This window comes from Lepidochelys olivacea (assembly GCF_965140295.1).
Source record: "Lepidochelys olivacea isolate rLepOli2 genome assembly, chromosome: 9".
In the NCBI taxonomy this organism is placed as follows: Eukaryota; Metazoa; Chordata; order Testudines; family Cheloniidae; genus Lepidochelys; species Lepidochelys olivacea.
In genome coordinates, this window is record NC_140419.1 from 83501501 (window position 1) to 83526652 (window position 25152).

Sequence of the window (25152 nt, forward strand, 5' to 3'; positions counted from 1 at the left end):
ATTGGTCCAACGTCCTCATCCGTCAGCCAATCGTAACGAGGCAAGCTGTTGTCGTGCGATTGGTTGTTTGATGAATTGGGAGGAGTCGGTTCGGAGGGCCAAGGAGCGGAACTAGTAGTCGGATGGGCTGTGATAGGGACCGCAGGATCCAGGGCGGAGCTAAACTGGCCTGGGTGTTGGAGTGCGATGAGCTGAGGCAGCAGCGTCACTGCAGTTAAATAGTTGGAGTAAGGACAGCATTACAGCCAGGGCACAGGGCAGCATCAGCAATGCAGGGGGGGTGCCTCGTGGTACCGAGGTGTCCAGTCTGGCTTGCACATTATTCTAGGTGCTATTTCAGCTATTATTTGTCTGGGAGTCTCACCCGCAGCTCGCATTGCACTGACAGTCTTCTCCTGTCCTGTCACATTGTAAATGTGAATCTTAATGTGCTATCCTCGTGAAGCATTTTCAGCGTTACTGATGACTAACCTGTACTTCTCTTCAGCTAAAAGTCCGTTTTCCAGATTGCTTTCCTTGGCTTCCATTTTTCTGAGCACTGTCCATTACGTCTCTGGTTCTCCATTTTCAAGCTTCATTGCTCCACGGGTTATGGTGCAACTTTGAACTATTTGCCCCTGAAATTGTTACTATATTAACTACTAACCATGTTCTTCAGCGTCTATGAAAAGTCCATGAGATCTGAAGGCGCCGACCCTCTGAAGGCAGATGGGTCTGTTAATACACAGAAGACACTTTTATTATACATTTATACATTTTATTATACATTTATATTCGGTTAGACATAGGATAGCAGGAGCAACCAACAGGATGGCTGGATGCCTCTGAAGAAATAGTGCATGCCGGGAGTATTATAATTAGGAAAATAATCTTTATAGTAGATCCTCAAATACCCCTCTCATGCAGCTACACAATCCTATATTCCTATTCTTGGTGTTTATTTTAAAGTATCATCTTGATCCGTCAAGTTTTATTTCTTGTATCCTGTCATACTTTGTGCAGATTTGGACCCTCGTGCTGTAACTGGGTCTGCCTAAGAAGACCCTTGCATGCAAGTGGAACCTCGTTGACCTAAGCAGAGCAGTTTCGCGGTTTGTCTCTTCATGGATCATAAAAACTGTCTGGAATATATCAGTATAGCTATAATAAATCAATATCGATAACATACATAGTTATATACGAATAGAGATTTCCGCTATACATACAGGAATGAACGTTCTTTGTATAAAGACAAGGCACTATCATGCATGCATCTATATCACTATCAAGAAAGAGATGGAATGTACTTCCATACCTATATCTTTCGATGTATGACATAGGTATGGATTTAAATTCTGTCTTTCTCGACATATTCTTACTGAGAGATTTTAATTCGGTATCCATTACATATGCAAGAGTTTACGTGATTTAAGTAATTAAATATGCACCTGTTTGTATAGATATAAACTGTGATCTTTCAATCATATAAACTACATGCTTAATTTTACTCATATGCACATGTATTTGTAAAATCAGAGCCACAGGGATTTTACATTATTAAGATCGATACATCAATGACCAAGTTAGATCATGCCTATGAATTAGTAAAGGCTTTCTCTGAATATATAGTGTAAATCCCTGTCTTTATTTAGTCATTTTTATAATGTAAGTCCCTATTTAATGGGCGCCACAATGTATATTGATATTGTGTAAATTCCTGTCTGCGTGAGGTGATCCTTACCCTGCCGCGTAGTAAAACGCTTCCTCGGGTGCTTATTACAGTTAAACTCGGTGTTTTACTCGCACAAATACCGAGAAATAAAAAAAAATGTGTCAGAAGTGGGATTCGAACCCACGCCTCCATACGGAGACCAGAACACCCAACCCTCGACAGAGGAAGGCACTTTAAGCCTTGAGTCTGGCGCCTTAGACCACTCGGCCATCCTGACACCGCTGTTAAAAAGGGCAGCTGGGAGATCCTTGTTCTTCACTGCAGAGTCAGCGCCTCTAGCATTCTTCTCCTGACTGATTAATTCCCATAACAAAAGCCATCACTAACGTAGGGAGTGGGGGGGAGACCGTGGGAGTCCCGGGCCCCAGCTTCCCGGGTACAGCGGCTTCTTCCCACATGGTTGTAAGAGCTCCGCCACGCAACCGCAGAAACTACATTTCCTAGAATGCCGTGGGGCCCCGCTCAGGAAGAGGATGGAATACAAAACGGGGCGCATGCGCAGCGTTCGGACTTCCTGGCTGGCCACCATTTTGTTTTTCACTGCTCGCAAGGGTATAAGGCGCAGAAGGAGAAGGGCAGAAATTATCCGTCCGAGACGCCAGCATGTTGCCTCTGGCCAGAACCGCGGTGCGCCTCAGCGGTGAGCGGTGGAGGGGTCCCCAGAATCCCAGTCCCCTCCGAACCGAGAGCTCTTGAGCCGTGTAGCGCCCCTTCCCCGCCCCTCCGCAGTGACCTGGTCCGCACTGGAACCGAGCTCCCCCCGACCCCTGCAGTCAGTTGCCTCCGCGAGCCCGTTGCCCGTCCGGGTAGCCTCCGCCGAGGCGTGGGGAATGGCGTGGGCACAGGGGTCTGCTCGTAGGGATGCTGTTGTAGGAATGAGACCTTGGATTGTTACTTTCCAAGGCAGAGTGGGCGCGATATATACTGGAAGCCTACGGATTGATGGGCGATGTCTTGTGTTTGAGCACATATGTAAACGTTTGGCAAAACGCTTAATTTAAGCTCAGTGGTTTTTAAAGTGGAAGCTAAAAAAAGGACGGGGGTTTAATGTTAGGGAAACCATGTTTTAGTGTGTGACTATTTCAGTGCATTGCCTACGTAAAATGCTCTGGAAATAACATCAGGTTACAGCCTTCTTGAAGTTGGTTGTCTGGGCCTTGGTCTTACCTGGTACATTTAATTTCACAAGAGTAAGTGCATACAAAATTTTTCAGCTCTTGGGATTTATATTTCAATTAGCATTGTCTACACAGTGCTTGAGTCTTTTTCTTGGTTGTGTGTGTGTGAGAGAGAGATACCATCATAAGTTTTCTGGCTTCTTTGCTCCTTCTGGAAACACTTGGATTAATTACAGACATTCTTTGTGGAAAAGTATGTATTGATAAGTTTATAGACTAACCATATATCTTTGCATTTGAGGAAGTGATTGTACCTAAAGTGGCACTAGAGATTTGAAATTGAGTGAACAAAAGGTCTTTATTTCTGTGTGTGTATTTTATAGTTACCTACCTAGTGAGAGTTTTAAAGTAGCTTGCCAACCAAATAAAATAAAATGTTAACAAGTCTTTGATGGATTTGTCTAAAATAATTTTCTCTGTTCCGGCAATTGTGTGGCTTTGTAATGCTGCCAGAATGTTACAAAGTCTTGTGTCTAGCTCTCTGTTTTAATGAAGATCATCCTTATTCTTAGTGTTATGAAGTACATTTTTTTTCTAGGGGATGCAAGGGAGGACTGCCAGAGACTTGAATAGATGTGTATATCAGTCCATTGGTACATCTTACATTTTGACAATTTCTCTTAGCTCGGGGCACTCAGTGGATTGCAGCAAGACAGAGTCACCACAAACATGCATCTGACTTCCATGATAAATATGGCAACGTTATACTACTTGGTGGAGCCCTATTTTGTGTCTCCATTTGGGGATATGTAAGTACTATATGATTGGTACTATCACTAGTGTCTGCTGTAATTGTAGCCCTGAATTTGCAAGTTGTTATGCACCTTTATAAGGATTTGCCTATATGAAGCAACTCAAATCGTAGGGCTTTGGGGTTTCCTGAAAGAGTAATTTTGTATGCATTAATACCCCAAAGGGAAGCGATTCATTAGTACAGCTTTAAATGTAGGGCTTCAATAGGCACTTATTTTGAATATCAATTTACTGCAAGTCTTCAGAACTGTTAAACAGCTTGATTAAATATAAGCTAAGCACACTTCCTTTGTCTAATAATGCATTTCCAAAATGGGCAGCTGGATGAGTGAGCTATTCAACTCAAGTTTTCTTTTTATGTTGGTGAAAATATTGTGTGGCTGTACTATAAGAGCAAAATATTGGACTGATGCTGTTATCCCCTGAATTTCACAGTATCTGTTTTTAAATGTTTTAAATATAGATTTCTAATACAGTATGTGACATAAGTCTTCTTTTATTTAGAGTTTAGTAAAAGACAGGTGTGGATATTGAGTTATTAATATTTCTGTAATACCAGTTACTGTTGTAAAATAGTATAAATGTAATACCAATTGAATCAGTGTAAGGGGCTGAATAAGATCTCAAATCTGAGAGTAAAAATAATTCTGATAGAGAATGATGCCCCTCAACTGTGTTCTTTTATTTTAACTTCTTGTTCTTGAACAGTTGCATAGGTTAAAGATACTATAAAACTGTCACTCCTAAAAGGAGACACCTAATATGCGTAACTTTTACTCTGTATAGCTTTATTGGATTTGAGGGCTACTAACTATTAATAATGGTTAGGGTCCTATCAAATTAATGGCTGTGAAAAATGCATCCCAGACCATGACATCTTTTGTGTACTTTCACCATGTAATAGGGTACTTTTTTATAGTTAGTGTCCTATGCTACAGAGTAAAAGTATACAAAAGTACACAGGTTTTCTCAAACTGGGGGTCCCCACCCAAAAGGGGTTAGCAAGGCTATTATAGGTAGCAGTGCTGCTCCTGGTGGCAGTGTTGCTTTCAGAGCTGGGCACCCGGCCGCTGCTTTGACCACTCGGCTCTGAACGCAGTGCAGAAATAATAAAGGCAATATCGTGACCCTCCTACAATAGCTTTGTGACCACCCTTTTGAGTCAGGACCCCCAGTTTGAGAAATGCTGAATCTTAAGGGCTTTACGTGTTTATATTTTACCATTTTTAAATACATACTCATGTTTATTTAAAATTTAAATATTTGAAACTGTGAAATTCAAGATTTTAAAAATGCTATAACTGTGAAACTTAGGTACCTAATGGTCTTTTCAGTCTAGCAGAGCAAGGTATAACATGATCCAATAGCTGAGAGTTGAAGCTAGACCAACTCAGACTGGAAATAAGGCATAATTATTTAACAGGAGAGTAATCAGCCACTGGAACAACTTACCAAGGGTCATGGTGGATTCTCCATCACTGACCACTTTTTAAAACAAGATTGGATGTTTTTCTAAAAGATACGCTATCCAAATTATTTTGGGTAAGTTCTATGATATACAGGAGATCAGCCTAGTTGATTACAGTGGTCTTCTGGCCTTGGAATTAGACAAACTTGTTCTTATGTAACTTTTTAATCTATTACAGGTGGCAACACAAACTGGAATTGAGTGGAATTTATCACCTGTTGGCAAAGTTACCCCAAAAGAATGGAGAGAGAAATAGCCTTTCCTTATTCTGGACTGAAATGTGCAGTAATCCTGAACTGGTCTGAAATTTTCATTTCTGCCATACGTATAATGGCATCTGTTCACTGATTATTGCTATCTGTGATGTGGCATTACTGGTTTAATAAATATATTTAAAAATTCTTTTGTTCATCTAGGTCTTATTCCTGTCCCATGTTTCATAGCTTGCTATAAAAGTATAGTGAGCAATTTTAAGAATATTGCTTGGTTATAAAATCTTGAATTTTAGATACATGATATTCCTTAAAAACCACTGATATGAGTTTAGGATAGATGCAGATGATGAAGTAACTGAAGGCAAATGAATCTTTTTGCAATAACCAGACATTTAAGAGCATGTGGACGACACGTCTACTTGTGTAGACTTTATTCACTTCAGCTGGACTCTGCATGCAGACTTACTGCAGGGACACATCTTCCATTCTTAAATCATAGTTCTTTTAACAAAGAAGCAGTGTATTTTGTCTTTTTTTTCACTTAGCAGTCTTCTTAAGGGCTGCAAGGGGCACTGGTTTATCAAGTCTCCCTTTCAGGAATCTATCATCCCCAGCATCCTCTACTTCTTACTGGGTAATGGAAAGTGAACTTATCTGAGTACATTTTAGAAGTACCCATTAGCCAGAATAATCATAGTGTGGAGATAGTAGCAAGAAGTATATGCTTACAGTCTGCAAAACTAAGTACCAGTAGCTAGTGACAATATAGAGGGGAAGCCAAAATGTTCAAGAATAGATTGCCTGTATAAGAGGGCTAAACATGGCTTCTGCTTGACATCAGGCTCCTGCTGAAATGGTTCTTGAACTCAGGAGGTCGATGGGAAGTTAGTAATGCCTGCCTTCTCGCCATTGGTGGTGCTGTTTGGAGCCACAAATGCTCTTAAAGGTCTGACTGAGGCTCTGGCTATACCAGAAGCATTTTACCAACATTGGAATGCTGGAATCTATACTAGAAAAGCACTCCTAGTTTGGATGCAGCTGTGTTGCTTGTGCTTTCCACTGGTATAGTGAAAGCCTATACTAGTAAAAGTGCTTCGGTGTCAGTGAGGATGTAGATGCAGTTATACCAGAAAATCCCATTAGAGGCTTCTGCCAGCATAACTGTCAGGGATCACTTTTCACACACCTGATCAACATACCTATGCTGGCAGAAGTCTGTAGGTTGAACCTGTTTTTAGACTGAAAGGCAGAGGCACTGGGTGAAATCCTCATCCCAATTGTCTATAGAAATTGTCATTAATTTGCTGGTTCTTTGTATATTTAAATAGTGCCTAGCACAATGGGGTATTTTTGCCATGTAAACCATACACCCTAGACCAGTCTGAGGAACCAGTTGCTGCCTTATTTCCTGTTGCAGCACTTGTGCAAGGGCTCCTGATAACTCTGGGGTGTTCTGACTATCTTACTTCCTAAACTTATGTTGACACTTAATACTTAGTCCTGTCATGAATGCAGCGGACTGGACAAGATGACCTCTTAATGTCCCTTCCAGTCCTATGATTTGAAACTCAAATGTATCCTGCCATATGAGGCTGAAGACTGACTTTCTGGCCTAATTGGATGTGGGAATATTACCTCTGGTGATTATAGGGCCCTTTTTCACTTTGCAGGTATATGACATTAGTGGTTTAAGACTTTGATACCTGATCCCTTCTGATTTTTAAGTTATATCCCAAAAGGAGTATTTTATAAACATTTTAGTAGCTCTTAATATGTTTACTGGTGCAATTCACTGCACTAAGATCACTTCAGTTAGAGGTGTGTAGGGCAAGTGCCCGCAGTCTTTCCCCCACCCTCTACTGTGGTGCTAAAATACATTAATATAGTTTTCGGAGTAGCAGCTGTGTTAGTCTGTATTTGCAAAAAGAAAAGGAGTACTTGTGGCACCTTGAAAGCTTATGCTCAAATAAATGGTAGTCTCCAAGGTGCCACAAGTACTCCTTTTCTTTTTATTAATATAGTTGTACTGCTTCCTTTTTAGGGTATCTGGTAAAGGAACCGTATCCATGTGCATATGAAGGTCAAAACACAGTACTTAATTTAAAAGAAATTTGTATACACTTCTGTGGAAAGGTGCTAAAGTGAAAACTGGGAAGAATGGAAGTGCCTGAATATAGCCTCTTCCTAAGACACCCTTCTCTACTGGGCGTACTATATGACACCCACCCTCATATGCTGAGGTTACAGTAGGTTTCTAAACTGTAATCACTTTTAGAAAAATAAACCAGGGCAGCAATCTGCCTTAGTTACCACCTCCTCCTCCTATGTCGTGTGCTGGGTTCACCCTCCTTGCCACAGAGCTCCACTCCCACTTCCTTGAAAAATTTGAACGAAATGACCTTGTTCCCCCATTGCTCGAAGAGCTTTGATTTTGTAAACGAGATCCTTAAATTAACCTGTGATGTTTCATTCTGCTTCAAAAAAACTAAACCACAGCCACTTGCCCAGAAATGGTATTGGGGCAGAGGGAGAGAATCAAACTTCCTCTACAGTCCTGTGACTGCGATGTCGCCAAGGCCTTGCTGTAGCAAAAACGCTTGACTGAAAATGTTCCACCCTTCCCCTTTCTCGCAGGGCTGGGGGACTCCGGGTCATGGGGCCCCTTTCCCTTGAGGCTCCGGTACAGCTTTAGTCACTCCCTTGTCACGTGATTGGGGGACTAGCCCGAGCTTTGTCACGTGGCTTTCTGCACGGGGACGGCGCAGAGTGGCTGGCAATGGGAGCGGAGCGGGGCGGGGCTGTCAGGGGGCGGAGTCTCCGCTGCCGCGCTGAGGGGCGGGAGTCGCTAGCGCAGCTGTTGGGGAGCTGGAGCTCTGCTGGCGGAGCGCTGCTGGGTGAGTGCGTGTGCGCGCGCGCGTTCCCTCGCCCGGCGCTGAGGGGCCCGTCCCCAGACAAGCTGGTCATCGCGCGTCTCTCCTTCCCCAGTCTGCCTTGGTCAGTGCTGCCCCCCGCGCTGTGGTGGGCTTCAGCCCGGCTCCCCGGGCTCTGGCGTGGGGTGGGGGAAGCTGTGACCGCGGGCAGCGCGCTCCTCAGGCCCAGCAGCCCCGGGCTCTGGTGACATCTCCTCCCGCCGCCCCGCTCTCTGGGTCGCTGAGCTGCTGGCCGTGGTGGGGGCTCCAGGAACATGGGGGGGGGGGACAGTTTTCCCATCTCGCAAAATGTTTGAGCTGTATGTATGTTGGGGGAGGTCGGGAGGGAGAATGCATTAGACCTGCCGCTGGTGTGAGGGGCTATGCCAGCAGGAGAAGCCTCCCCTCTATCTCTCCTTCGCATCCCCGACAGGTTTGTGTGACTAGGTATGGCCAGGATGATCCATGCAGGATTGTTGAAGCTGTTGGTCCCAGGGTATGAGGGACACAAGGTGGGTCAAGTAATATCTTTTACTTCCCTTGGTGAAAGAGAAACTTTCTAGTATACGCAAAGCTCTGTTTCAGTAAGAGCTGAAGAAGAGCTCAGTGTAAGCTCAAAAGCTTGTCTCTTAACAGAACTTGGTCCAGTAAAAGATATTACCTGATCCATCCGTCTTTCAGGATGATCCAGGTAATTTCGGGAAATATAAGGTGGTGATTAGAAGGTTACTCCTGGCTTAATAACATGCCATAATCAAACATGACTCTTCACTTTTATTGGTAACACTCTAGATTATTAAAGGGTTCATAAAATCTATACATCTCTTATGCAGATTTGGATGGTGTATTTTGTTTTATTTTCTTTTATTTCTCCCAGCTTGGATAGTGAAAGTCCACCTGCCTCTCCCGCAGGTGGTGAACAGGCAAAACATGTCATTTACTGTTCTTACTGTTCTCATATTTTTATTTATGCTTGGATATTTAATTATGCATTGTTCTTGTTAGTATTTTGAGACTAATCTAAAAAATAAGGCGCCTCTGTTAGTCTTATTATATACCCACATAATTAAGATGCATTCTATTCCTTAATGTTTAGAATGGTCCTATTTGGGCTATATTCATATTGTCCAAAACCCTCCATTTGCTATTGTCGGCAGTGGTTGCTGGGAAGGATAGAAGCAAGAAACAGGATTTACTATTAATTGATCTCAAGTTTTATTAAGCTCTTGTTTGAACTGAAGTAAAAATGTTTGCCATGTATACTTTCTGATGTGCATCTTATAAAGAGCTAGAAGCCCTGAAAGGATTTTTCATAGTTTGTATAACTCAGGCAGGATTTCTTAATATCTGGATTTTTTCAGTTTTTAATTCAGGCAATGTGAAACATAACCAGTTGAGAGTCTCACAAAACTTAGATATGCGTTTAGGATGAGCTGTTATCCCTGGACTATCTAGTTACATTACTGCATAGATAAGAGCAGTGCATGTAATCATTTGCCAGTAAAGACCAAAAAGTTCAATTTGGCTAGCCTCACTGGCAAGCTCTGGTGTAACTTTCCCTCCAGACCACTCAAAAAACTCCACTTCTGTAATTTTACAAAGAAATGCTTTAACAATTAGAAATAATAAATTACAACATAGCTGGCAACCTGGTCCTAACAAGACATGTGCCTGTTATCAGCCTGATCGTATACCTTGTGTACTATACCCCTTTTGCCCAACCTTTGCCTGTTTTGTATCTTTGCAGATTGTAATATCTTTGAGGTAGGGGCCGCATATTTTTTTTCATGCAATTTCTAGCACGTCTTTCATGCTACCATAATACAAATAATAAATATGAATACGTATAAATGAGGAATCACTGGTTTATAAACCCAAATTTATCTCTAGCAGTAAACAGAATACTAGTGTAATACCTTTGGGATTCTGTTCCTACCAGCTGTATGATTTCAGATAAATCCACTGACCTCTCTTAATTTTTGCCAGCTGTAAATTGAGGTGTTGACCCTCCCAAAGGTATTTTGAGGATGAATATTTGTACAAAACTTAAAAAATGGTCAGTGTTGTATATGTGCTATGTATCATTATTGGTCACAAGGATAAAACAGGTAATACAAGCCCTTAGTTTATTTTAGGTGAGACACCCAGTTGAGAGTCTGGGATTTTAACAGTCTTGCAGCCTTCATTTTACATGACTGACTTTTTTTTTTTTTTTTTTTTAAATGTCCACATAGTAACATACAGTTGAGTGATTATATTTTGGACCCTTCAAACTTCAGTTGATGCCATTTGTGATTTTTCTACGTTCAAAATTCACTGTTTGCACGTTAGAAAGGGTGGCTTAACTGGTGTGGTGCTGTATCTCTCTGTTATCTTATGCCAGATTACAGCTTCTTTTCCTCTTCTACAGGGAAAATTGCCTTTGAGAAATATAGGTTCTTTCCCTTCGTATCTCCTCAACCACTTATTGCAAACACTTTTTAGTGAGTCCCTTGGAGAAAATGTGGTATTTGGAATCCAACCTCGAGAGACAATCAGACCAAATAATGAAGCCTGCAGTACCTCAGTCTAGTGGCAAAGATCCTGTGGAGTCTAAATATTTACGATAAACCTGCTACTCAGCCACTGAGAGCATCTTTACTATTTGGTATTCTGCAATTGCAGAGCCAGCCTCTTTCTAGTATTGTGCTGACTTCATTGATGGTGTTGATGTACAAACAAGGAAGTAGTATTGTTTTGTGTTTTGTAAAATACAGGGAGAAGAATAATGGGAAAGGATAAAAACTGGCAGAGAAAGGCATTTCTAAGGATATTACATAGTAAAGAATATAATAAAAAGTACAATAAAAAGCTATCGGGTGCCTTACAAATGTCACTTGAGGCCAACCTCGTATATGAGGTGGTGATGCTTTTGACTTTCTTCCAGCACAGCAGCAATGGATTGAGAACCTTTTGGTTTCTTGCATCCTAGTTGTTTCTATTTAAATTAATGGTAGAAACTGCCTCCCTTAGATTGACATGCTGCGTGTTTGTGATGGCAAGTCCTAAATCTTTGTTTATAGAGGGTCTACAGTTGGAACAATACCTTGGTTTTGAGTTCAACCATTTTTTATCTCTAAAACAAAGTCTGATTAATACAGTTTTATAAATGTGTTCTTGATAATCTTGTATTACAAGTTACTCACTAGACACTGCTTGCCTGCTGGTGTAATAGTTACAATCTTAAACTTTAGTATATAATTATATATGCTACTTGGCATACTTTTCAAATGCTAAATAGGATTTTGATTTACAGATGACGCTTCAGCCAGATCTTGCCTCTACCATCATCAGACTTTAATCATTCCTTGTAGAATGAGCTTCTTGTCTGAGCTACTGCAGATAAAAAATGCCCTTGAGTTTATAGGTAGCCTGTGTCCTTCTAAATGTATCAATAAGACCATATTGTAGTTTGACCCACTACAGTCTTGCTACAGGAGATAATCCTTCAGCCTACATTCCACAAAGTTTTCAGATTTATTCCATCTCACAAATGACCATGATTTGGAACTTAAGATGGCAACAGTCTGTTGCTCTACAAATGCTATCTATTTTCTGAGTTTCTGTTGAAAGGAAGTAAAGTAATGTACAGCATTGGTCCCACAGAAGCCAAGTTCAATATTCATGGCGTGCTGCAAGACACATCTGTTTACAAAGGTATTTACTGATTTAGTTGCTTAGGAGAACTGGTGTCTCTTTGGTCAGAGAGGTAACATATTTTAGGGCTTGTCTACACTTAAAATGATACAGCTGTGCCCACTAGAGCACTTCAGTGTAGACGGTGCCTATGCCAACAGGAGGGATTCTCTTGTCGCCATAAGTAATCCACCTCTCCGAGAGGTGATAACTGGGTTGACAGAAGAATTCTTCCTTAGGCCTATCACTGTCTACGTGGGGACTTAGGTTAGCTTTATTATGCTACTCAGGGGTGTGGATTTTTTATATCCCTGATTGACATAGTAAACTGACCTAATTTTTTTTGTGTAGACCAGACCTTAGTTGTTTTGAGTAACCATGGGATAGCAGTTGTTTAACGCTTATGTGTTTATGGTTGTTTGAATGCATCTAGAGATTAGCAAATCATATTAATGCAAAAAAAAAAAAACAAAAAAAAACAACATAACATAAGCCAGAGAAGTTTTGAAAACCATCTGGGTGGGCCTTCTAATTCATTAGAATGGTCCCTTCTTATGGGAGTTTAAAAATACCCCAGGACGGTTTTTAAAAATTAATTTTCAGTATTGTTGCTTCTGATAGCTGGTAGAATATGTCCTACCATATGGATTTGAAGATGATGGGGTGGAACAGTTCAATAAACAATGGTATAGTGATTGACATGATTGGGAATCAGGAACTCAAAAGTTAAAAGCCTGGCTCTATCACTCTCAACTCACGGTAAAAACAACGAGGAGTCTTATGGCACCTTAAAGACTAACAAGTTTATTAGAGCATAAGCTTTCGTGGGCTATGACCCACTTCTTCAGATGTATGGAGTGAAAATTACAGTAGGCAGGCATAAATATACAGCACAAGAAAAGATTGGAGTTGCCTTACCAAGTGAGGGGTCAGTGATTCAATCAGGGTGCATGTGTCCCATTCCCAACAGTTGACAAGAAGGTGTGAATGTCAACAAAGTAAAAATTACTTTGTGGTGCTAACGATGCCAGTTGCATCAGGATGGATGGCACATACTTCACAGTTGATGGGAGATTACTTCTTGTAGTGACCCAGCCATTCCCAGTCTTTATTCAGGCCTAATTTGATGGTGTCAAATTTGCAAACAAATTCCAGGTCTGCAGTTTGTGGCTGAAGTCTGTTTTTGAAGTTGTTTGTTGAAGAATGGCCACTTTTAAGTCTGAAATTGAGTGTTGAGGGAAGTTAGAACGTTCTCCCACTGGTTTTTGAATGCTATAATTCTTGATGTCTGCTTTGTGTCCATTTATTCTTTTGTTTAGAGACTGTCCTGTTTGGCCAACGTACATGGCAGAGGGGTATTGCTGGCAAATGATGGCATATATCACAAACCAGTGGGAGAGCATTTTAACCGCCCACTTGGTAAGGCAACTCCCATCTTTTCTTGTGCTGTATATTTATGCCTGCCCACTCTAATTTTCACTCTATACATCTGAAGAAGTGGGTCATAGCCCACAAAAGCTTATGCTCTAATAAATTTGTTAGTCTTTAAGGTGCCACAAGACTCCTCGTTTTTGCTGAAATAGACTAACATGGCTACTCCTCCTCAACTCACTGTGTGGCTTTGGACATGTCATTTAACTTTGGTATCTGTCCCCACATGTGAAATGAGGGTAAGATGTATCTTGAACACAGGAGTATAAGGATTAATTAATTATTAATATTTGTGCTAGCCAAGTTATATAACATAATTAGCATGTCGCAGGCTATTTAATGGAGAGTTTGTCTTCATTTAATATTATCACTAGGAAGAAATTGTGGTCACAGAGTTCCTTTTCAGCTTCAACCAGACGTTTCTACGCTTAGAAGTAGTACTGAGTGTAGAACCTTGTGACTTAGGGCACGTCTTCACTGGCAATGTTAAAGCGCTGCCGTGGCAGCGCTTTAACGTGGCTTGTGTAGTCGTGGCATAGCGCTGGGAGAGAGCTCTCCCAGTGCTCTAAAAAACCCACCTCCACAACGGGCCTGGCTCGCAGTGCTGATGCAGTAGCTACACTGGCACTTTACAGTGCTGAAATTTGTAGTGCTCAGGGGAGTGTTTTTTCACACCCCTGAGCAAGAAAGTTGCAGCGCTGTAAAGTGCCAGTGTAGACAAGCCCTAATTCAGATGTAAATTTGTGTTTGTTTTTTGTTTAAATTAGGTTCAAACTGTTGTTTTGGCCATACGTGAAGAAGAGAGGAAGATGGTATCATACCCTATCCTAGGATTTTTATAACATCCTTATTCTAACAAAAGGGTACTTATCACAAGAACAGTTTCAGTTTCATGACATCGAAAGTTCCTACAAGATAGGATAGATGAGTGAGTTGTCTTCGTCTCTGGTCGCTCTGCGGGAAGGAGAGAGTGAGCTGTGAGTGGAAACTGCATAGGTTCCCAAGCTCTTGCTTATCTTGCTGTCTTTAAGCATGACCCCACCCTATCAGAATAATTGCTATCTGAACTGGCAGCGTTTTCTGTCTGCCTTAATTTGGATTTTATACCAAGAAACTGACTCCTTTTCCTGATAAAGGAAAAGACTCCTTTTCTCCTGATAAAGGAAACACAGTTTAGCAGGATACAGCATAACTGGAAGATATCTTCAAAAGTCAGAAAGTAATTTCTTTTTCCTGGTCTTAGCTAACAGGCATAGATGAGAGGAAAAATAAAATGAACTGCTTTCAAAGATGACTCTTCTCCTTTCTTTTTCTGCACATCTGTTGCAAAAAGTTTGATGTTGCAAAAATATGCCTCCTACTTCTCTTGGATATTTACTCTAAAAGAATTGTCATTTCTTTTCATATATTGTCTTGTCAAAAATCAAGGTCAAAAGTGACATTTCCAAGAAGCTCCATCCAGTTAGGAGCTGTATTTTCCAGGAACCAGCAGATCCTGGTTTGTGTGCACATCTCATTTTCAAACAATCTAATGCTCTTAATTAAAAATAATTTTATCATGCTTCTGATATCTTTTATTTTGGTAGGTAGAATCAGCTAGTAGTTAAACGTACTGAGTTAGGAACTACCAGGTTCTGGTTACTGATATGCCATATATTGCTGCATGACATCCAGCACCTCACATAATGTTGTGTTTCAGTTTTCCCATTTGTAAAATGGGGATACTTCCCTACCTGACAGTGGGGTTTTGAGACTGAATTAATGTTTTTAAAATGTAGGCCTACATTTTCAAAATGGATCAGTGACTTTTTTGGGTCAGCATTTTTGGTTGTCTAGTTAATAACACCTTGAAGGGGCCTAATTTTAAGTATTAACACTTGTTCTCTGAAGATCAGACTCCTTTAAAATGTCTCAACATGAGTATCCAAAAAAGTTGGCACCCCAAATCACCAGGCACACTTGAAAATTTAGGCTATACAAATTATCCAAGTGCGAAATACAGTATTTTGTCACTACCTGTATTATCTTTTGTCATTCTGCCTCAAATAGTGTGTGTACCTAATGCCAAGAGAATGATCAGGGTTTATGAAGAATGAAAATTTGAATTGTTACAGACAAGGATGGCCATATTGTGTCATGGTGCAGCATGATCCACTAATTTCCACAACGTTACTTGCTGCTAATCAATAAGGAGGTGCACCCTATGCAGATTCCAGGTCTCAGTGTGGAGTGCTCCATCTAGCATTGGAGTAAATGAGTAGTGGCACAACGTGCACAAATACCTGTAACTGCAGGTGGTGTAGTGGTTAGAGCATTTGGTTAAGAAGCCAGGGGCTGCTGGTTCGCCACCCCACCTGCCCTGCAGAGTTACAGCAGCTGGGTACCCTGTGCAGGGGACTCCACCCCAGTGGGTGTAGCAGCTCTGACAAAATAACTACATGAAACTGGAGCAGAGAGTATGGCTTTAAGATCTGTCTCAGTAAAAACTGTGGCTCTCGGATTAGGGTAGACCATGCCATGCAGAGCCCTGGGAAACTCTTCTCACATAACCAGGAGTCAGACAATGAAACTAAGAGGCAGCCGATTTTGAACAAAGGGAAGTACTTCTTCACACAACACTCAGTCAGCCTGTGGAACTGTTTGCCAGGGGATGGTGTGAACGCCAAAACTATAACTGGATTAAACAAATAATTAGATAAATTCCTGGAGGTTAGGTCCATCAGTGGCTATTAGCCAAGTTGGTCAGGGATGCAACGCCACACTTTGAGTGTCCCTAAGCCTCTGACTGACAGATGCTGGGACTGGATGATTGCCTGTTCTGTTCATTCCCTTTCAAGTATTAGGCTGGGCTAGATGGACCATTGATCTGACCCACTATGGCCATTCTTATGTTCTTCTTGCATGTCAGAAGTATGGGATGTCAGACTAGATTATCACAGTCAATCAGTGTTCAATAGACATAACTTTAAAAATCAGTTTTATTTGAAAATGCTTCTTTACCTATCACCTTTAGATTTGGGTGCAAGTAAATCAAATAATAAAAATAATCAAATGAATGTTGTCAACTATTTGCAACAAGTCACATTAACCCTGGGTTTTGGTTGCAGGCCTCTGATAAATACTGTTCTTATCATAAATATCTCTTAACAAGGGAATGCATAACAATAAGTACGTTGTAAAGATCTAATAACATTGTCTAATCTAAACTTCTGCCCTTGGGTCTATATATGACTTTAGCACCCTGAAATTGGAGAACCTAAATGAGAGGCTGTATAGTCCAACAGGGCATTGGCACAAGTGAGAAGACCTGGATTCTATTTGCAGTGCTGCTGCTCACCTGATGTGTAACCTTTGGCAAGTCACATCCCCACTGTTTCTGCTCCCACTTGTCTGGTTGGATTGGAAGTAAGTGCCTGTGGAGTGCTTAGCACAATGGGGCCCTGATGTTGATTTGGGCCTATAGGCATTACCTTCGTACAAAAAATAGCTTTTTTATATATATATATATCAATTTCTGACAAAACTTCAGCCAACTTAGCAATCCATATCAGGAATGACTAGAGCTCTTAAAAATTCTTCAGGATTTTTATGTTAGGGAAACTTTTTTTCACATTAACTGCAGAGCAAAAATCTTGTGCTTTTTACTAATTAATTATGGTATACGAGGAAGGCCTCAAAGTTTTAACAACAAAAAAAGCCTGCCCTTCTTGATAGAATTTGTGAAAGTCCTAACAAATCATTGGAGATATATTCTGCTCCTGGTGAGGATCCTTTTTGGAGGAAAAGTCTTTTTCTGTATATGAAATGTACGCCTTCAAACCCATCAAACTGGAGTGACATAATCTTGAGATTAATTTATTTAGATATTATGCTGGACTGACAGTATGAAAACTAGCCGTATAGGTGGTAGGGTTGCCAGGTGTCTGGTTTTCAACCAGAACACCCGGTTGAAAAGGGACCCTGTTGGCTCCGGTCAGCGTCACACTGGGGGCCCAGGGCTAAGGCAGGCTCCCTATCTACCCTGGCTTTGCGCTGCTTCTGTAAAAGTGGCTGCCAGGTCCAGGTGGCCAGGGACTGGGAGGCTCCACTTGCTGTCCCCGCCCTGAGTACCAGCACCACAGCTCCCATTGGCCAGGAACCATGACCAATGGGAGCAGTGAGGGGCGGCGCCTGTGGGCGCGAAGGCAGCGCTCACTGCACAAAGCTGCCTGGCCACCTATGTGCCTAGAGACTGCAGGGATCTGGCGGCCGCTTCCTCGAAGCCGCGGTAGGCACCACCAGGACCTGCTCTAGCCAGGAACCCCTCCTGCACCCCAAACTCCTCATCCCTGGCCTCATCCCACTGCACCCCACCCCCCTGGCCCAGCCCAGAGCCCCCTCCTGCACCCCAATCCCCTGGCCCAGCCTGGTGAAAGTGAGTGAGGGTGGGGAAGAGTGAGTGACTGAGTGGGGGACTGGAGTGGGGTGGTGCATGGATGGGGCCTCGGAGAAGGGGCAGGGCAGGGGTGTTCTGTTTTGTGTGATCAGAAAGTTGGCAACCCTGCTAGGAGGTCATGATTGGGTGCCTGGCTGTAATCAAATTAGTTTCTTTCACATCTGAATGTCTCAAAGCACTTTACTAACATGCCTGTATCAGACCTTGCTGCACCCCTTTATGGTGGGAAAGCTGCACTGTTTTTCTTTTTCACCCTTTGTCCCTGCTTTAAAAATAGGGAAATGCAGGTTGACTTGCCACACAGGAAATCTATGGCAAAACCCAGAATAGAACACAGATCTTCTGACTTCATCATGTGTTTTAACTGTTAGAACATGCTTCCTCTTGATATGTTACTTATTTGTTCTTTGGTTTGTCATCTATTTTATCCTTATTTGAGATAATATTGGCTACAAGATATAATAGATACTATTCAGTATTAATCTACCATCACAGCTGTTACTGTGAATGTTCATGTAACAATTCCATACTGTAAACTCTTGCTTTTCAAAAACTGATATTGTGATTTATTTTCAGCATTTTTTATATTTATTGTTACGCAGCTTTTAAGCTCTAGGAACTTTTTTATAAATTATTTAATGGTTATTAAATTATTTTTAATTACTTAAAGTAATGTAGTCAATTTTTAAAATAACAGGTGTTTTTAGATAGTGCTATTATAGTTGCTTTTCAAGTGTGAGGTGAAGCGACAGCTCCCTCTTGGCTAAAAAGAGAGTTTAGCCATTGCCTCTGTTAGAGCTATCGACAAATAATTGATTTTTTCGGTTTGGTGTCTGCACCAAGAAATCTCTCAAACAATTGTTTTTGGGTTAAACAAAATATTAAGTTCAATTAGAAACAAACATATATTTTTAAATTCCATGTAATTTTTGGATGTTTTTTATCCTTTAATTTTTTCAATAAACCAAGGTAAATTTTGAACTGAGTTTTGAAATAAGTCTTTTTTGGCTTTCAGGGGGTTTTTTTCTTCTTTTTTTTGTCTGACACTATTTGCTGAATTTGACCTAAATTCACGAATAATTTCGGTTGACGCCAAATTAGATTTTTTGTTTGGTGAATTTTACCCACCTCTGTTATCAATAAGGGTGCTAACTGAATTGGTTGTATTATATAATGGTTTTGATAAATAACATATTTTATAAAGCATTAAAATAATCCTGCTAGTTTGCCTGTATCTACATATAATGCAACTTTACAGATTTATACTGAACAGCCTAAAATTTAACTTTAACAATTAATATTTCCCCTGATCCCATAATTCCAGGGAAAAAATCATGCCTGTGGCATATGTGCAATTTTGCAAACTAACTGCAATCCAGAAGTCCATAGTGTTGTTTACATAACACAACTTCCTTCTGAGTATCAGTCCTATGTTACTGGCATTTTATATATGGGCTTTTAAAAAGAAGGTTCAAGAGGTGAGGGGTTTGGCTGGCTGACATCTGTGTTGAAGAGTTGTGACTGAGCTTAACATTTTCTAAACCAGGCAGCTGTTTTAGGCTTTGAAATGCTGGAATTCCCTTCTCTTCTCCCCCCTCCCCTCCAAGAGATATAGCTATGGAAGGCTACTCTAAATAACTTGGATTGAAAAATTCAGAAATAAGGCTGTGGCTTATCAGGAAGTCATGTCAATGGATTGTAACTCCTTCATGCCTCTTGGCACGATTCTTTATGTTACCATATCTTAACACACTGTTCTATTTGCCTTTTTTTATCATTCTAAATGCACAGAATCTTTATTAATGGATTAGCATTTCATTGCATAACAGTTGTGGAGAGGCTACCATGAAAGAAGCTTATTAAGCATCATTAGGCATTTTGACTTGTGTTTAAAAAAAACACGAGCAGACTCCCCATAGCTAAAAATTGCTAATGAAAAGTGAGACTACTCGATGAAAGATGAGGACCCATCACATGGGGTGCAGTCAATAATTATTGTACCAGTTGTGATTATACTGCATGTCAAGCAATAGATCTGCTGACTATCATTTGTGTGCATTGTTCTTATCCCCTTTTACACTACTGATCTCAGAATTCTTGTTTTTGTAGTAGTTGTAGAAGAATAAAATGTCTTCTGTTTGTTCTACCTATTTATTCATTTTTGTTGTTTGGCTCTCTGAGGTAGTAGCTCATGATTATTCTAGTTCATGCAAGTGTTAATACTGACTTCTACACTAGCCCTAAGTACAAACAGAGCCAGTGGCTGCTTGGGGCCCCACATTCCCTGCAGACTCTGCAGTCAGCACATGGACCCTGTCTTCTCTAGCAATTAGACCAGGAGAGAGAGAAAATAGCTTCCTGCCTGACATCATCATCTCTTCCCAAACCAATCCCCAGCAGCAGGACCAAAGGTAAAGGTAACTTTTGTCATTTCTGATCTTCCAACTTTGAGCAGTTTGGAGTCCTGCTTCTGCCTGTTGCCCTTGCAAGCCAGTCTTGGTTGGGATGAGAGGATGAAACCGGAATAATCTATTTTAAATGATTTTTGCAAGAAGCATGTGGTATAAACACTGTACAGTTCTGGTGAAAGTCCCAGTAAATAAAAGTAGGAGCACGGCTCATACCCGCTGTTGATGTCTGTGGCAGAAATGTTAAATCATAGAGCCAGGTTTTTAAGGGTCTTGTGGCTTTTAAGATTTTTCCCTGCCTCTGGGCTAACATTTGCTGAATGCGGCTCTGAGTTTGGCAGATGCCTTGATCAAAAACTGCGCTGTTAGATACCTATCATGGAAAGTTGGTGTTAAAGTTCAGAGAGAGATTAGCTAGTCTTAATTGAGGATTTCAGAGGAAATGTAAGGAAAGCAAATCCAGAAAGTCTCAACACTTCCAACTAGTTTTTATGCTTGTTGTGAAAGTTAAATATGGGTCCTATTTTGACCCATACACACCAGTAGCAAGTGACTGTAAAGATTAATTTTCTTGTATCTTTCTCACATTCCAAAAATACTAAAACCCTAATATAACTAGAAGTTAATGTTACAGGTGATGTATGTTGTGAGCAAAGGGTCTTGAGTTTTGTTGCATTCAGTTTACCTAACCTCACTCTCTGCCAATCCTGACCTGAGACTGGGAATTAACCCCATCAGAAACTAGATGCAGAGTACTAAATTCAGGGAAATTGTGCTGTACCTAGTTTAGAAATCTGTTCAAGGGCATTTGTTCAGCAGTTTGGCATTCAGTGGTTTGTGGCTAGTTTTGCTCTTTACTTTTTCATTTCAGGTTGTATCTTTTAACTAGTAATCTTGCAACTACAAGGAAGCAAGTAACAGACACAAACTGGACAGAATATAGTTACAAACCTCAATGGTGCCAAGGTTCTATTGCATAAGATCACACTGATCATAATCTTCTATGCAGAAATAATGAGCAGTTTGTAAGTTATGGACAAACTCAGATCTGATTTACCATTCTGTTTTGTTGAAACTGAAATAGAGCTTTGGCAAAATTCTAGCTTGAAGAATTTTAAGAATAATTTGAATCTATAGATCTGTAGTTTTTATAACCTTTTTTTATTTATAGACCTCTAAAAAATTTCGAATGGCAGTACGAACCCCTTTGGAAATCTTAGACGTAGCCTGTGGACACCTAGGGGTTTGCGGGTCACAGACTGAAAACCACTGCTATAGATTTTTAAAGGAAATTGTGGCTGAAAATGAATACCAGAAAATGTTGCTGATGGTATTCAGACAAGGCCTGATCCAGCCCCCCTTTGAAATCAGTTCACTGACAAAAAAGAAGCTTGGTTAACATGGAGTTAAGGTTGCCTTTTGGTATCTCCTATCCTTCCAGAATGTCTTGTTCAGCAAAACCGAACCTCTGAAAACCAGGAAATATAAAGTTAAGATACATGTCAATGAGTCTTTAACTCTGACTCTGGACCTGGCAATAGCCACTGGGAATTATGTGTATTCACTCACGCTGTGAATACAATGTGTTGTGTAGTTGGAGGAAGCAGCTTGGCATAGCTGTGATTGTGGTAAGAGGAGATCTGGGGGTCTCTGCCCATTTGTGGGGGAAGGGATCTGAACCCCCCCCCCCGCTCCGCATTTGTGTGATCAAAGTCAGAAGATGCATGTATTCCTTGAGAAATTAGCATGCCTCATTTCAGAGATGATCTGTAGGATCAGAAAGTTCTGTAGTTGTCTCAGTAGCTTAGTGTCACTTACTATGGGGCTTATGAGCAGCGAGGCCTCAAATGAGACTGCTCTGTGGGTTTAATGATAAATATGGTGTTAAATGGCATCCTGTGCATAAGGGTGAAGGGGTTATAAAAGGGAGTGAAGGTGTTTAAAAATTTAGCAGCTGTGGTGGTGTTTCTGTGGGCTAAATGTTTCAGTGTAGGGCAGGTGTAGGTAGCTCCTGTTCAGTACAGCTCACCTAAACATGAGTTTTGTCTTTACCAAAGAGAAGGCATTGTTACAGGTTTCCCTCCCTTCCAAGGTGCTACCTGGGACTGGGGTACCACTGAGCCTGCCTGACCCACCAGCCTGGGCTCCCTTCACGCTGTATTTCTGAGGCAAGTTAGCCAAGCCCTCCCTCAGGCTTCAGACTGCACTTTACCAGCAAACATACAGGTAGGGACACACCCAGCTGCAGAAACACGCACACATGCTGAGATCAGCTCTGCATGAAAAGACACAGCGAAGGAATTGCCCAGTACTCAAGTGCATGCCCCTCTCTAGAGGTTAGACCCAAAATTGTACCATCTTGCACTGCACAGAGAACTATACAGCGTAAGCGCATGAAATTTGCCCCTCCCTCAGTGTGGAGAGAGATATGCAACAGCTTTCTGCATCCCAGTTATGAATTCCACACACTGGGTTTTAGAGAAAACAAAAACAAGTTTATTACTGCAAAAGAGATTTTAAGTGATTATAAGGGATAACAAACAGATCAAAGCAGATTATCCAGCAAATAAAACAAAAACGCAATCTAAGTTTTTAAGATACTAAAGAAACTGGTTACAAGTAAAGGAGGACTTGTGGCACCTTAGAGACTAACAAATTTATTTGAGCATAAGCTTTCGTGAGCTATAGCTACCACAAGTCCTCCTTTTCTTTTTGCGGATACAGACTAACATGGCTGCTACTCTGAAACCTGGTTATAAGTAGTAATTTCTCACCCTAAATAATGTTTTAGGCAGGTTGCAGAGATACTTGATGGCCAGCTGCACTTGCCTGCAGCTTAAATCTTCAGATATTTCATTTGCAGTCTAGACAGTCTTCCAGCCTGGGCTCAGTCCTTCTCCCCTTATTCAGTTTTTGTTTCTTATATGTTTACAGCAGTCATCTTGGGCGGAGATGCAATGAAGAACCAACCCTGATTATGTTACTCCCCTACCTTAAATAGGTTTTACATATGGCGGGAATCCTTTGTCTTCCAGTGTGATTCCCGCCTCCGGTCAGTGGAAAAATACTAGTATTATCATGGAGTCCAGTATCAGGTGACTTGATCACATGTCCCTGCAGCCTTAGAGGCTGTTTGCAGCATCCACAGGAAGCCTTTCTTGGAGAGAGATTAGCATCTTCTATGACCTATTGTTTTTCCTAATGGCCCTTTCCAGCCATCAATTTAGACTGATTGCATTCTGTCTAATGACTATTCCCCAGCTGTAAACCTATTTGTAATAGGTGCATAGATAACATTTCTAACTTCAGATACAAAAATGACACATGCATATAAATATTATAATCATATTCAGTAAATCATAACCTTTCCAACGATATCTCAGGTGCCTTGTCTTGCACAAAATACATCATAATTATGCCATACTCATATCATAATATTACTATGAAGAATATGGGGCATAATGCCACAGGCATTAGACACTGTCCTATAGTGGTCATGTACCCTTTTCCCTGAGTGTTCTGCAATGTCTGCAAAGGCAGAGTGCAAGTATGCGTTAAGAATGTACCAGAATATTGCTCAAAGAGGTCAGAGTTAGGGTTGTCTTGGAGTATACCTTAACTTTGTATTTTCTGGTTTTTAGGGGTTTGAATTTTGCTGAATTTGACATTCTGGATGTGCATAGGATACTATCCGGCAACCTGAGCTCTGCATTAACAACAAATTACAAGACAATCTGAGTAGATGTGCATATTTTAGAGCACATAGGAAAGTCAATCTTTAAACAGAGGTTTTCTTAACTGTAATTACAGCAGAGTGCCAGAAACATCCCATTGTCTTCAAGAGGAGTTGGATTGAGCCTGGTGCCAGGTTCTAGTCACTTTGTGCCCAAACCTGCACATTTTTCACTTATTTCAGTTGCTGTTGAGGGCACTCAGCACCTTGTTGTATGTTCTCAGCTCATTTCAAGACCAATCCCTTAACCTGCAGTAGCAGAAGTCTTCCAGAGAATTACTAAATGCATTGAAGTGTGGTGACTTTAAACTAGGTTGTTCAGGTTTTGTAAGGGTATGGATCGAACAAATCGGAGAATCATCTCTAATTAAATATTTATAAAACTTTTGAAATGTTTGTACTAAATGTCATGAGATAAGTAAGTGCTTTAAGTAGGACTGTGCCCTAAAAAGTGATTGTTAAATTGGTGTGTGAGGCTCTATATTCACTGTGTTCTGCATCATCATCAGATGAACTTTTTTCTAGCAAAGTTATGCCATATGAAAAAATTTAGTTAGTTGCCAGAAACTTTATAATTTTTCCTATTACCAGCTTTGCACTTAAAAACCTTTCAATAAGTGAAAAATGTTTATGCTTTTGTGCTGGCATTTCATCATTACTCTGTTTTACCCTTTAAAAAGGCACTAGATTAATTCCTTTACATGTAGAGTTTTTCATGCCATTAATTTTTTGTGTAGCATTTATTAGTTATTTATATAACTATACAAAGCACTATATGTTTGTGGGGGTAGAGGGGTCTATGCCAAGCAAATAACAGGCACCTTGCCCTGTCCAGTGATGCAAACTAGTACAATATAGAACAATAAAATAACAAAGACTGAGTAGTGGGGGTTATTGTGGTTGGAGCACATCACAGGATAGAGGGTTTTAAAGAGATTTTTGGAGGAGAAGGTGGGAGGTTGGCAGAAATTAGTGGAAAGAAAAGGAGTACTTGTGGCACCTCAGAGACTAACCAATTTATTTGAGCATAAGCTTTCGTGAGCTACAGCTCACTTCATCGGATGCATACTGTGGAAAGCGTAGAAGATCTTTTTATATACACACAAAATGCTTCGTGTGTATATAAAAAGATCTTCTACACTTTCCACAGTATGCATCCGATGAAGTGAGCTGTAGCTCACGAAAGCTTAGGCTCAAATAAATTGGTTAGTCTCTGAGGTGCCACAAGTACTCCTT

At 40.8% G+C, this 25152-nt stretch overlaps 2 protein-coding genes across 5 annotated transcripts in view; both read left to right on the forward strand.

Annotated features, from left to right (window-relative positions):
* Positions 1-2209: 2209 nt before the first annotated feature.
* Positions 2210-5512, forward strand: COX7B (cytochrome c oxidase subunit 7B). The gene is made up of 3 exons (XM_084639245.1): positions 2210-2351; positions 3514-3638; positions 5289-5512. The coding sequence occupies exons 1-3, from the start codon at positions 2315-2317 to the stop codon at positions 5364-5366; spliced, it is 240 nt and encodes a 79-aa protein (XP_084495371.1). The 5' UTR covers positions 2210-2314; the 3' UTR covers positions 5367-5512.
* Positions 5513-8149: 2637 nt separating this feature from the next.
* ATP7A (ATPase copper transporting alpha) overlaps positions 8150-25152 on the forward strand; it is a 60899-nt gene continuing 43896 nt past the window's right edge. For 2 of the 4 annotated variants that reach the window (XM_084639811.1, XM_084639814.1), the window contains exon 1: positions 8150-8219. The gene's annotated coding sequence lies outside the window, so the exon portion shown is untranslated. Of the gene's footprint in view, positions 8220-8246; positions 8320-8667; positions 8747-25152 lie in introns of those variants that run through there. The other 2 variants (XM_084639812.1, XM_084639813.1) reach the window with 2 other exon arrangements.